Source organism: Erigeron canadensis, chromosome 1, assembly GCF_010389155.1.
Source record: "Erigeron canadensis isolate Cc75 chromosome 1, C_canadensis_v1, whole genome shotgun sequence".
Lineage (NCBI taxonomy): Eukaryota > Viridiplantae > Streptophyta > Magnoliopsida > Asterales > Asteraceae > Erigeron > Erigeron canadensis.
In genome coordinates this window covers 58,577,234-58,590,544 of record NC_057761.1, presented here as the reverse complement: position 1 = coordinate 58,590,544, position 13,311 = coordinate 58,577,234, and the positions used below count along the sequence as shown (strand labels likewise).

The window sequence follows — 13,311 nt, the reverse complement described above, 5'->3', positions numbered from 1 at the left end:
AAAATCTCCGTAATATTTCTGTAATACGAGTATTATATAAAGTTTTAGTATTCGTGCAACATATAGGTTTAACCTAACATATTTATACATTAATTCTCAGCAAACTAATATAACGAGGTTGTATCGATAATAAACGTAATTACAGTCATTGGATTTAGTCCAGCTGAACATTTAATGTCTCTTATGTTTTTCAGTTAAATGTTGGTCACGGGTTCGACACCTTTGAAATACATATTGGGTAGTCCTTGTCAATGAGGTGGGCATGGGGCAGTGGCGGATTCAGGAAAATTTTCCTGGGTATGTAATATTTAATTTAAATATGTTACTTCACAAAACGTTTACTTTTCGGGTTGGATTTTCTGGATTTAAGTTTCGATTTCCAATAATATTTATAAGAGAAAAAAACTGAGAAAAAATATTCGATATCTTCATATTATTGTCCTAACTTTTTTTTGTGCAGAAAGTTGAATATTCTAAGATAGCGAATCACGTCATATGACTCATACTACCACTCTACAGAACCGTATACAACATTTTCACCGCATACGGGTCGTCGTTCAATTCTTTCAAAGTTTTTGGATCTTTGTCTACGTTTGAAATCCTCTCTTTATTTTTTGTTACCTAGGTTTTTTCTCCATTTACTAATTTAAATAGAGAAATTTTTTTGTAATGTGATGATCCAAAATATGTCGTGGAATAACTCGTTATTAATTCAGCTGTTAAAATATATTTGTAAAACCGAAAAGTTATAGTAATAAAGTATTAATTAATATTTAAAATGTACGTGGAATTTGACTAAGTATATAAACTAAGGTCTTGTTCTTTATTATTTACCGTTAATAGTTAATAACTTAATATATCTTTGACATTTTTTTATGGTTTTTTTTACACTTTATAAAAACTTGATTAAGGTTGTTAGAGTAAGGATGAAAAAGAATAGTTTTTGATATTAAAAATGTACAACTTTTCAATGTGATGTAATTTTTTATATTATTATAGTTGTAGATAGATTTTTAGTTTTATGTTTAACAAATTTAGAACACTTGAAAAGTTGAAATAGTATAAACTTGAAAACTTTATTCATAAAATATATCCACATTTTTATTCTTACATATATTAGTTACATGCATCAAGTAATATAAGATATGAAGAGTAAATTGAATCAGTCAAGTACTATAAATTTATACCGTACTAAATATAAAAGGAAAATGACTAATTTACTTCAAGATATAAAGACACGTAACTGGAAAAGTAAATAGAGCCACAGAGGGTATGCAGCTTAATTTTCAAGGATATGCATTACACACATAGTTGTCCACTCGTAATTTCCGACTCGACTTAAAATCTTGATTTTTTGACTCGTAACTTGACTCGCGAGTCGACTGTAAGAGTCGGATATTTTAAATATATATACAATATAGTGTAAGTGTATACATATTTTATGTTTTTTTATATATAACTTTTATAATTTATCTAAACATTTTAGTTATATAAGTTTTTATATATGTATTAATACATAAGAATTAAAATTTTATGGTATAAACAAAACTAAATAGAATACAATAACTAATTATATCTTATTTCAATAAAATAAAATACATTTATATAAGATTAAAAACTAAAACATACAGTTAATAGTTATAATCAATTTGTAAACACCATAAAACTTTAGGATCTAAAGTGCAAACTAACTAGAGTATGATTACTTAAAACCACAAAAGAAAAATAAAAAGCAAAATCAAACTCTTTCCTATCTTCTTCGAAAAACACACTCACAGTATGGATTAGAAAAATGATTGGTTGGGTCAAGCATCTAAAGAGAGAAACAAAAGAGAAGATCATCAATGTAAAAAGAAAAGTGATGACCATGAACGAAGATACCAATAGATCTAAAAGAAAAGGGTTCAAAACTTCAAATCTGTGCTAAAGATATGTATCTTTTCTTTCTATATTCAATTTTTTGGTCAAAGACAGAGCTTTTCTTCCTTTATCCAAACTCGGACGAGTCAACGAGTCGCACGACTCAGACCGAGTCACTCCAAAAATTGCGAGTCAGGCAGCGAGTCAAAACCATTTCCGAGTTATCCACCGAGTCGTCTTGTTTTTACTATGTTTTGACTCGACTCGTACGAGTTTGACAACTATGATTACATATATTTTGAACATATATAAAATTTATCACTCAATTTATTCCATTAGTTTAAAGGTTTACAGGGTATGCAAAATGCATGCCCTTTGGTCAACATGCGTCCGCCACTGGCATAAGGGTTTTCTCTAACATTTACCAAGTTTTCTCCAGAACGGTAGTGAGACTTTCACCGCCAGTCATGCTCTCGGATTGACTGTATTGGTAAGGTGGTCAATCTCTAGCGAACAATGAAGAGACAATGGCGCTGAGTCCAATCACCACTGCTGTAAAAAAATTAAACGTAATTGCAATAACCTGAACTTTGTAGCTCAGAATTAACAATGACGGTGATACAACCATTTTCTGGAAGCAGCTTTTATACTTTCGTGTAGGTATGAGGTTGTATACATCTTACTTTCCTCAAACCCGATTTTTTCGGATGGGTTACTGTTATTTATATGATGATTGAGCCATTTTTTAGAACAAAAAAAAAAAGAAAAGAAACTACTAACCGATAAAGGTAGGCATTGGATCGAAACCGGTTTTTGGTCAATGTTTGACCATGTTTTTTCGGTTTTTTTTGGGTTTTTTCGGTTCGGAACCGATTGAAACCAGTATGAAACCGATTTTTAGATCAAAAAGTCGAACTGGTCCCGAACCGGCGGTTCTTGAGGAACTGGAACTGGTTACTCAGGAACCGGTTCCAATCGGTTTTGATTCTTGGATAATTCAGACTCGGTTTTTTTTCCCACGTCTACTAACCGATAATCCAATATCATTATGCTTGAATAATAACGAGACGGGGTGCCCGCGCGATGCAGCGGTGATGGTGGTAACGACAAAGGTGTGGCTGCGACAATTGTGGCGATGATGTGCGGCAGTAAGGGTTAATATGATTATTTAAGAATTGGAGATCTATGTTGTAGTTTATTTTATTAAGGGTATTATAGGTATATAGGTAAAGATGTTTAAATTAGTGAATAAATAAGAAGGGTAATATGGTCATTTCAGGTTCTTAATTACTTAAAGGGGAAGAGCAGTTTGCTTTATATAGTAGTATAGATAATCGGGAGGCCCAACGGACTTGCCTCATAATCATTATTAATTATCTGGGAAACTCATTAAATGGCCCGACCCGACCCGACCTGCCGATCTGAACCATACATCGTAATTTCAATCAAGTATTTTTTTAATAAATAAAAGGAACAGATGGTGAAATCGTGAAGAATTAATCAACTTAGAAAATCCATCCATCAGAAAGAAGAAGAAATTGCAAATGGAATCACTTATGATTTGTAATTACACGACTACTACAAATTATGGTATGAGCAGCAGCAGCCCACCCATGATGATAAACATCATCACAAACCCATCAATTTGTACTGCAAATAGGCCTCCTCAAAATCGCTTTCTTCTTCATTCTAAGAAATCCAATTTCCAAGGTAAAAACTATTCTATATATATAATTTTATTAGAGTAGTATTTATCATGTGTACTCATCCAGTCATCCCAATTTGATTAGGCTTTTCTCTTAGCTAGCATATATACATATATTTTAGGGCTTTATTTATAAGCAATGCCAAAATACTTTAAAGATACACAATATAAATTAAAAGAATTTACATAAGTAGACATTCTTCTGCTGTTACGGCTTTTGCGTTAGGATGGCTGACCTGAACCCGACCCATTTCTTAAACGTGTGTTGGTTTTCCAGACCTGTTTGGCCCGACCCCCGTTGATTTCCGCGTTGTACTGCGGTTTGTATTGGAATTTGACACCCCTAGTCTTTACGGAAACAAACGAAATGTTGAACTAGATAGAGGTTTACTATTATGAATTAGCTGAACCTTTTTTGTGGTGTGCCTTACACATGTGTCATTTTAGATTTTCAGGGCTATGCAAAACCTACTCGTCTTTTGCCTGCCAATGAAGTGAAACCAACCGCAGATTCTTCATTGGAAAAGCTGGTTACGTCTTTCAAAGAAGACAGACTTGAATGCTTATACAAACTTACAATTCAAACGAGTAATTACTTTGGATCAGGTCTTACTGACTCAAGTTCTGGAATATTACTGTGTTTGGTAGACAAAAATGGTGATTCAATCTTGCAAAGGATAGCGGCAACTTCAGATACAGATCATCCTCTGCAACTGAAAGACAAAGATGATTCTAACGTGCTCCACTTTCAAAGAGGATCTATCAATCATTTCACTTTTGAAGGGCCGGCAATTGGAAAACTTGAAGCTCTATGGATCGGCCTTGAATCAGGTTAACTAATGCATATAATAGTGTCGAGAACTAAGGTTCTTGCATATAGAAAGTAACCAACTTCGGTTTGATTTTAAGGTCTGAGTTAACTAATTTCCTGCCTCCCCTGTCAGAGAAACTCGTCATGGTTCAAATCTAGTGTGTCATCATTGTAAATGGGAAACCTGTTAGAATACGTTAAATCAATATATTCGAAAATTTGAGGACCCCTATTGTACGGTTGATTACCCAAAACAGAAATTTTACCAAACCTTGGCTACTTTTTTATGCAACAAACCCCTTTTGAATACCTAACTAGCATAGATGTTTTAGAAATTGATCATTGTATTTAATCCTTTTTTTCATTTCAGGTCAGTGGAGACCAGCAAGTGTAAGCGTTATTTGTTGGTCGCGATCTCCTATGAGAGCAAACGAAAATCATCATTTTGATATATTCCAGTATGATTTCATAGCTGATGACGTTCTGCTAGGGGATGGAACTGACATTTCCATGGTAGAACTTAGACCGACCATAGTTACCGAGATGTCTAGGGACAATTTGGCCTTAGATCAAAATATTTCCCAGCAACCTTTATTAAGCAGCTTATCAAATGAAGAAAGCATGAAAGAATATGCAGATTTGAAGTTCTCGCTATTGCTTTATGATGCACTCCTTATAGTCGCTGGATCTACAGTTGCATCCTTCTCTGCTGGTGATAATGCTGCATTTGCTTTTCTGACGGGTGGAATAGGTGGTTTTCTTTACCTTTTATTGTTGCAGAGATCGGTTGATGAACTGCCATCACCAGTTCTGGACCGGAGTGGGGGTCTTGACCAAATGTTTGGACGGTTTAAGGGTCAGGTGACCACTCTGGTTTTGGCACTTGCGTTTGCTGTCATTGTGGTTAAACTTGGTAATGGAGATCAGTCGCTGGTTTTAACACCTAAAGATCTTGTTTTTGGCACGATGGGGTTTCTTTCATGCAAAGTTGCTGTCTTATTAGCAGCTTTTAAACCGTTGCCAGTGGGAGCAAATGAGAACCAGTAGAAGGTGCTACTGTATAAATTCGAGGGGCCTTGTATAGTTGTATACAAAGTAGATGATGTATAACTTGAATTGTGATATAGTAGATCGATAATCACACATATTAGTGGTAGTCATTGCAACAAACGTAAAGTTCAAATTTAGTATTATGTAGTTTGGTTACATTTTAACAGTAAGAATTGATGTTCAATATATGAATTTTGTGTGTCAATCTGCAATAATATGATGCTTAGCTTTTTATGCAACTCTTTAGAGGGAGCAAAATCAATGATCATGCTGTTGAAGGCTTTATTCAACGTGGTTGCCAGGGAAACGTAACATCAAGTACATGTCTTTACATGCTTAACCCATTCGAAGCTTATCAAATGTGTCCCGACATCAATAACATGTCTCTACATGCTCAACCCATTCCAGGCTAATCAAATTTCTTTGTCTTATCTCATTATTGACAATGAAAGGAATATGGGTCTACTACTATTCTTGATATTATATATATATGTATATTTGGATCCTACGAAATTACGAAAAATATATTTCTGGAACATACGAAAAATGTTGAAGTGGTAAACCCGACGAAGTGACTAAAATGTTGATGGCAACAAATATTTGTCTTAATGATGATACTCTAGTAGTAAAAGTATTCAGTTGGAGTATTATGCTCATGTATCTTTCATTTGTCATATAGTCGACAGAGAAAAAAGTTGCGTTTGCCGGGAGTCGAACCCGGGTCTATTGCTTGGAAGGCAATTATCCTAACCGTTGGACTACAAACGCTATGGTGTTATCTTTGTAGCTATAGTAGATTATAATTATGAAAAACAATCTTTTGTTTTGCTTATCCATATTTTAATAAGAACATCAAACTTCAATTACATGTGTTGTTTTATCTTATATAACTATATAAAAAAAATTATCTTGATCATTTTTTTCTAAATAGTTGATTAATCCTTGATTTTCAGTTAAACAAATCATGACATAACTTTTCTAAGATAACTTTAAAAAGAGTAAAATAGAAACTAGCAACTGGTGGTGATGACGGAGATTAGTAGTAGTGGTGGTGTGGTGGCGACAAGTGGTATAGATATTTATTATAAAAGTAGATAATGTGGAAGATTAATGGAATTTTTTTAAAAGATAAGAGATTGATGTATAATTTTCTGATAGTATAATTTTTTTAAGATAATATAGATATAGTTCTATTTTGTAAGGTGCATTACAAGAAAAAAAGGGCAACTATATGTAATATAATAAATAAAAATAAAATCATTCAAACTTAAAATCTAAAATTAGCTAATAATATGTTTTTTGTTTGGACTGTGCTCTTAATATTGTGTATAGTGACTATTGGAAAAAAGGGGTTGTGGATTATAGTTTTATGATAGATAACTTATAGATAGATGTAAATTTTGTATGAATTCTTGATTAATTTGCCTTTTTAATATATATATATATATATATATATGGTGACTATTAAATGAGAACCAAATTAAAATGAGAACAAATGAGAACACTTAAAAATTACATTTTGATGTATTAAAAGTCCATAAACTGACATAGTGTATAACTACGGTTTTCTTTTTATTGGATGCAACATTTTGATGAATATGCATCCAAAATGGATAACAAAAAACGTGATTTTTTTGATTTTGACGAATCAATGTGTTGTTAAACACTTAAATAATGATAATTAGTTATGCACTATGTTAGTTTTATGGACTTTTAATGCATCAAAATGATGTTTTTAAGTGTTCTCACCGTTCTTATTCTATAAGTGTTCTCATCAGAGTGTTATATATATATATATAGAGAGAGAAAGGGTTATTTAAGAACCCACAAATAAAAAAGAACTCAAGAACCATTTTAGACCACACATTCTTTCCCTCTTTCTCCCTCTTCAATTAAATAATAAAATTCACCCAAATCGTTCAAAATGTTTTATCTCACAAACCGTAAATCGTTATACGAAACAAAAAGTATGGGTAGTCTTAAAATTTTGTCCTCTTTAATTAGAGATCCAATTCGATATACTTTTGACGACTTTTTAATTTTCGTTTTTTTTCCTCTTGTACTTGTGTATCTACACATGTGTAGGATCATTGTTTTCACATGTAAATTAGTAAATTAACATATGTACACAACAATGAAGGTTAAGGGCGGAGCCCATCAGTCCATGGCGGAGCCATAGCGGCTAAGGGCGGAGCCCGTTAGGTAGATCACCCATCACCGGTTACCCCCTATAACCTATCACCCTCTATGACCTATCACACTATGACCTATCACTCTCAATGACCAATCACCCCCACCAGCTTTGGTTTATGAATATCCTTAAGGGCGAAGCCCGCACTGAATCATAATTTTTGTTCACCTACAAATGTATAAGTTATGTGTAAGTACCAAAAAGAAAACAAAAATTAAAAAGTCGTCAAAAGTATATCAAAATTGGATCGCTAATAAAAGAGGACGAAATTTTAAGACTACCCATGCTTTTTGTTTCGTCTAACGATTTACGGTTTGTGAGATAAAGCATTTTGAATGATTTGGATGAATTTTATTATTTAAATGAAGAGAGAGAAAGAGGGAAAGAATGTGTGATTTAAAATGGTTCTTAATTTTTTTTTATAAGTTCTCAAAATAACTCATCCCATGTATATATATATATATATATATATAAAAGAGGTTTCTTTTATGCTTTTCATTTAATCTGATTGAATACCGTATGGTTTAAAATTACTTTAAAGATAGTATTAATCAAGTATGTAATGGTGCTCTTGTATTTTGATACACTAAACTTATGTTGGCGTAATGCGGCGTATGTGAGGGTAGTGATGGCGGAGGAGGTGGTGGTGACGATGGTGGGGGCGGCAGTGGGGACGGTGATGGGGCAACGATGGTGGTTAATGTTAAAGTAATTGATGTTAAAAGTGGTATTGTAATTATATTAAGTGTTGATGGATATATACTGTAAATTATTTCATTAAAAGTATTATAAGTATATTAGATTGGGATGTTTAAATTAGTGATTAAAGGAGAATGGTGATTTTGGTTTTTCAATGACAGAAAGTTTTAACGAAAAAAAGGGGTGATTTGTTTTATTAGACGAGAGATAGTGCTCGCGCGTTGTGACGGTGAGATGGTAGGGTGATAGGTCATATATAGAAGGTGATAAGTCATAGAGTGTGATAACCAAATGTCTTATACGTACGGGCTCTGCCCTCGGATTTAAAAATTCGTCAAAAGTATATCGAATGACCTCTCTAATGAAAGAGCATGGAATTTTTAGAACACCTATACAATTTTTTTAATTTATTGGTATACGGTTTTTGAGATAAAAGATTTTGAATAAATTAGAAGAATAAAATGATTTATGAAAGAGAGAAAAAAAAATAAGTGGTTGAGATTTGTGGAGAGAGAAAAATGAATGGTTTAGATTTAAGGGTATATTAGGTAGAGATGTTTAAATTAATAAATAAAAAAAGGGTCATTTAGGTAGTTCAAATCATTTTTTTCTTAAAAAAAAAAAGTAAAATGCTTTATATGTTTTATTAATTTATCTTTATATATACTAAAAAACAACTGATCTAATAGCTTATTAACGAATCATAGCTCTCGATTTTATCAAATTAAGATTTGATGATGTCATTATTTAATCTTATTAATTATTTAAATTTTTTGTTATTAGTATTAGTATTATATACTAATTAATAATCTATCTATTCATATTATTAACAAAGTTATTCTCTATCGATTGGACTAGATATGTATTAATAAAACTCAACTAGATATATATTAAGATTGATAAAATTAATTAATATAAATATAGATATTTGTAAAAGATAATAACTGAATAACTATATATACTGATAATATGATCGGAGGCACACACTAAACAAAATCATTTTTATTTATATATATTATAAGACAGTTGAACTAATGACTTATTTACCAATCAAATCGTTCGATTTTGTACCAATCACAACCCTCGATTTTTTAATGTTGACTTTTGTTTTTAATTTTAACTTTAATTTACACTTTTTTGTTTTTTCATCACAAATTTACACTTTTTACCCAATAATTTTAATATAAATAAATAAATAATACTCAGCTAATATATATTCAATAGAATAATAGCTAATATTTATCTAACAGAATAATAACTAATATATATCCAATAATATGTTCTATTATATAAATATAAAATTAATTAATTAAAAATAAATAATATTTAATGTAAATATATTAAGGTTTTAAGAGTAATTGTACTATTATTTTTGTTGAAGTAATTTTTAGTAATTGTCGTGATGCATATAAGAAAAAAATACATATAAAAATATAATTTATAACATGAAAACATATAATATTGTCATATTTTAATTGAGAAATTAAAGATATTTTTCATCTAAAGATAATATACTATTTTTAATTGTGTAAAGTTGGAATGTAATACACCATATGTAACAATAAAACAAATATAATGATAGTGACCTATTATGATTTTTTTAACGTTCAAATATTGCTAAGTATGTAACAATTTACAACTTTGAAGAACATATTATATTTTGTAATATTCAGATCTCGCTAAACATGTCATAATAAACAACTTCGATGAACATATTTTTTAAAATTTTTTTAATATAAACTCAAAGTGTTGATATATATGAATTTAGTTTTTATTACCCAAAATAATATATTAAATTTAAAGTATAATAAATTAACATCTAATATTAATAACGTGTAAACCTCGTGTATTAGACACGGGTCTAAAATCTAATTAGATAATATAGAAGATTGTAATCCAACACCGCATCTTGAAATTATCAAAATTAGTTTTTATTTTTAATTTTAGGGATTTCCTTCATAAAAACTAATTAATCAAGATAATACAAAAAATAACAAAAAATCAAGGATACTAAAGATACGTATCTTACAATGAAATGGTGATTAAATAAATTTTATATAAGGATATAGCTAACTAAGATGGATCTATATTCGTTTCTTTCAAGATAATGTCAGTAGTTAAACGAAGCCAAAACTTTGTGAGTTAAGTTTGTACTTATGTTGCTCCAAATATTATTAAACAAACAGTTGAAAAATTCTTTATATAACATTTCCAATAATTTTATTTTTCTTGGAAATATAAAATTTGGCATGGGGTTGGAATGATAGACAAAAACAATGTAAAAGCATCAATAGTGAAACAAGAGGAATAATAACTTAGAAGATGCTTAATTCGGTTTGCATATAGAAACACTTTCACTACTTGTAATAAAGCCAAAACCTTTTATTTTTTAACTAGAACGATGTAACACATCAATAAAAAGTTGAACTATGGAATACAAAAGGCATGGTATAACTACTCTATTATTATATACTTACTATGAATACAACAAAGTTATATTGGTTGTAGTTATATATATATTTGCTATGTATAATTCTATATATATATATACTACTTGTCGTTCGACCATGTCATCCACAAGTAGTACGTACATATTGCCGGCATTTCCAAGTTCATTAAGTATATTTAAGCTATTATAGTTAACCTACAATATATTATTATATTTACATGTTGTTGACCCACATCATTTTAATATTATCTATAAGCTAGGTACGAAAGAGATTAAATATAAAAGGTGATATCTATGCATATATGACACACTATATATAATTAAGTGTATCACAAGATAATTTCAACCATTTCTAGTAAATACATATTGCAAGGTCAAATAGGAAAAAGAGGAGATTTTCTTTCAAATGACATCTGCAGTTTCTATTTTAAGTAAGCCTTGTATAGGACCAGCGTCAAACAATGCAAGAAACTTTCATCAAGAATTTACAGTAACAGCAAGAGTTGTTGTAGCACCAAAAAGACCAACCTTGCCCGAGTTATCGATCAAAGGCATTCCTCACACTGATCTACATATCCGAGAGATCGTTCAAAGGCAGTTGAAAATACCAGACACTAGTGATCATAACTATGTTTGCAAAAAGCCCGAGTTCCATCCCTCTTTTCTTGACGACGCATATGAACGGTGCAGAGTTATATGTGCTGAATATGCCAAGACTTTCTATCTAGGTACACACTTCAAAATATATTGTCAAGTACTTTGTAGATTTGGTGCTAATAATTGCTTTGAAATATATATGTTGACATCAGGAACCAGGCTAATGACAGAAGATAGGCAAAAAGCAATATGGGCTGTATATGGTACTGTAATCTAAATCAATCAATTAAGTCTATTTCATATATATATATATGAGTGCATGCAGACCAGGTGTCAAACACATATTTTGTATGATTAACAACTGGCCGGCTTATATATTGATCTACATATATGTATATAGTTTGGTGCAGGAGAACAGATGAACTTGTAGATGGGCCAAACGCGATCCATATGAGCTCGGAGGTTCTTGACAGATGGGAGGAGAGACTTCATGATCTGTTTAATGGTCGGCCTTTTGATATGCTGGATGCTGCCCTCACACACACCGTTCACAAGTTCCCCATAGACATTAAGGTAACTAACTAATTATATATATATTACTAATTCATGATCTAACTAAGACATGCATGCATGCTAGCTAATTAAAGGATGTAAATTAGCAAGTAATACTTTTGGGGTTGTTATATATAGCCGTTTAGGGACATGATTGAAGGAATGAGAATGGATTTGAAGAAAAGTCGATATGAAAACTTCCAAGAACTTTACCAATATTGTTACTACGTTGCTGGAACGGTTGGTTTGATCAGCGTCCCAGTCATGGGTATCCCCCCTGAATCATCACCTCATGCATCAACTATCTATAACTCTGCTCTTAGTCTTGGCATCGGAAATCAGCTTACAAATATCCTTCGTGATGTAGGAGAAGAGTAAGTAGCTAGTACACCTAGCTAGCTAGCTATGGTAGTTAACTAGTATATCATGTTTTTCTAGCTAGTACTAATTAAAAGCCTTTACCTCGCCCGCCTTTTGTTCCCCTTAATTACATTAATTATTAATCTTGTTAGGTTTTTCTATTTTCAGCGCATTAAGAGGCCGAGTTTATCTGCCTCAAGACGAGCTATCACAATTTGGGCTATGTGATGAGGATGTATACTCAAGAAAGGTAACTGATAAGTGGAGAGAGTTTATGAAAAGTCAGATCAAACGGGCTAGGTTTTACTTCGACCAAGCTGAAGAAGGTGCTTCTCGGGTTCACAAAGATAGTCGTTGGCCGGTATATATGTTCATTTTTTATTTTATTTCTTTTTCCTAGGACAAAAAACATTAATTGAATATGTAATCGATCGTGTTCCTCAAATTGATCATCAAATTATATATGATTTCAGGTTTGGTCATCGTTGTTGCTATACCGCACCATATTGGATGCTATTGAAGAGAATGATTACGATAACTTGACGAAAAGAGCTTACGTTGGTAGGACTAAGAAACTTCTCATGTTACCCCTATCGTACACTAGATCTGTTTCGACCACTACTCTTGCCCTTTCATCATTAGATTAATTTCTACAAGATATTCGTGTTGATAATATTCAGTTTAATTTATAGTCACTGTATATGTGGTCTATCTGGTTTTGGTAACGATTATCAATTGACAAGAGAAAGTCCAGATACATACATTGTAAAAGAAACAGATTACAATCAAAGAGAGTAAAAGTTAATACGAGTACTAAAAGACATATGTTAATGAAATGAGCATATGTTTGTCATTGACAGTTACATTTTGACAATAGCTACAATATGATATTTGGCCAATCGGAATGGTAAACAAAAGACTAGAGGTGCTCGGATCGGGTCGGGTGGCGGGCCAAAACGGGCTCAGGTCAAAACAGGTAATTTTAAAAACGGGTTAATATGGGTCTGAGTCAAAATGGATCCGGGTGAAAATGGGCA

The 13,311-nt window shown here is 31.7% G+C and overlaps 2 protein-coding genes and 1 non-coding gene across 3 annotated transcripts; 2 read left to right on the top strand and 1 right to left on the bottom strand.

The window, feature by feature from the left end:
* The first annotated feature begins 3,313 nt into the window (after nucleotides 1-3,313).
* On the top strand, nucleotides 3,314-5,631 carry LOC122581834. The gene is made up of 3 exons (XM_043754144.1): nucleotides 3,314-3,570; nucleotides 4,013-4,396; nucleotides 4,747-5,631. Exons 1-3 carry the CDS (start codon nucleotides 3,405-3,407, stop codon nucleotides 5,421-5,423), a joined length of 1,227 nt encoding a protein of 408 aa, XP_043610079.1. The 5' UTR covers nucleotides 3,314-3,404; the 3' UTR covers nucleotides 5,424-5,631.
* Nucleotides 5,632-6,122: 491 nt separating this feature from the next.
* Nucleotides 6,123-6,194, bottom strand: TRNAG-UCC. Its single transcript has one exon. It is a non-coding gene; the product is annotated as a tRNA-Gly (tRNA).
* Nucleotides 6,195-11,171: 4,977 nt separating this feature from the next.
* LOC122596107 (phytoene synthase 2, chloroplastic-like) lies at nucleotides 11,172-12,921 on the top strand. The gene is made up of 6 exons (XM_043768630.1): nucleotides 11,172-11,493; nucleotides 11,575-11,625; nucleotides 11,763-11,935; nucleotides 12,053-12,288; nucleotides 12,443-12,635; nucleotides 12,748-12,921. Exons 1-6 carry the CDS (start codon nucleotides 11,172-11,174, stop codon nucleotides 12,919-12,921), a joined length of 1,149 nt encoding a protein of 382 aa, XP_043624565.1.
* The last annotated feature ends 390 nt before the right edge of the window (nucleotides 12,922-13,311 follow it).

Bases quoted from the DNA above. Each gene is read 5' to 3' on its own strand.
- LOC122596107 (XM_043768630.1), top strand. From the start codon at position 11,172: ATGACATCTGCAGTTTCTATTTTAAGTAAGCCTTGTATAGGACCAGCG. The intron at 11,936-12,052 runs GTAACTAACTAA...TGTTATATATAG, and splicing joins AGTTCCCCATAGACATTAAG to CCGTTTAGGGACATGATTGA. The intron at 12,289-12,442 runs GTAAGTAGCTAG...TTCTATTTTCAG, and splicing joins CTTCGTGATGTAGGAGAAGA to CGCATTAAGAGGCCGAGTTT.
- LOC122581834 (XM_043754144.1), top strand. From the start codon at position 3,405: ATGGAATCACTTATGATTTGTAATTACACGACTACTACAAATTATGGT. The intron at 3,571-4,012 runs GTAAAAACTATT...GTGTCATTTTAG, and splicing joins TAAGAAATCCAATTTCCAAG to ATTTTCAGGGCTATGCAAAA. The intron at 4,397-4,746 runs GTTAACTAATGC...TTTTCATTTCAG, and splicing joins ATGGATCGGCCTTGAATCAG to GTCAGTGGAGACCAGCAAGT.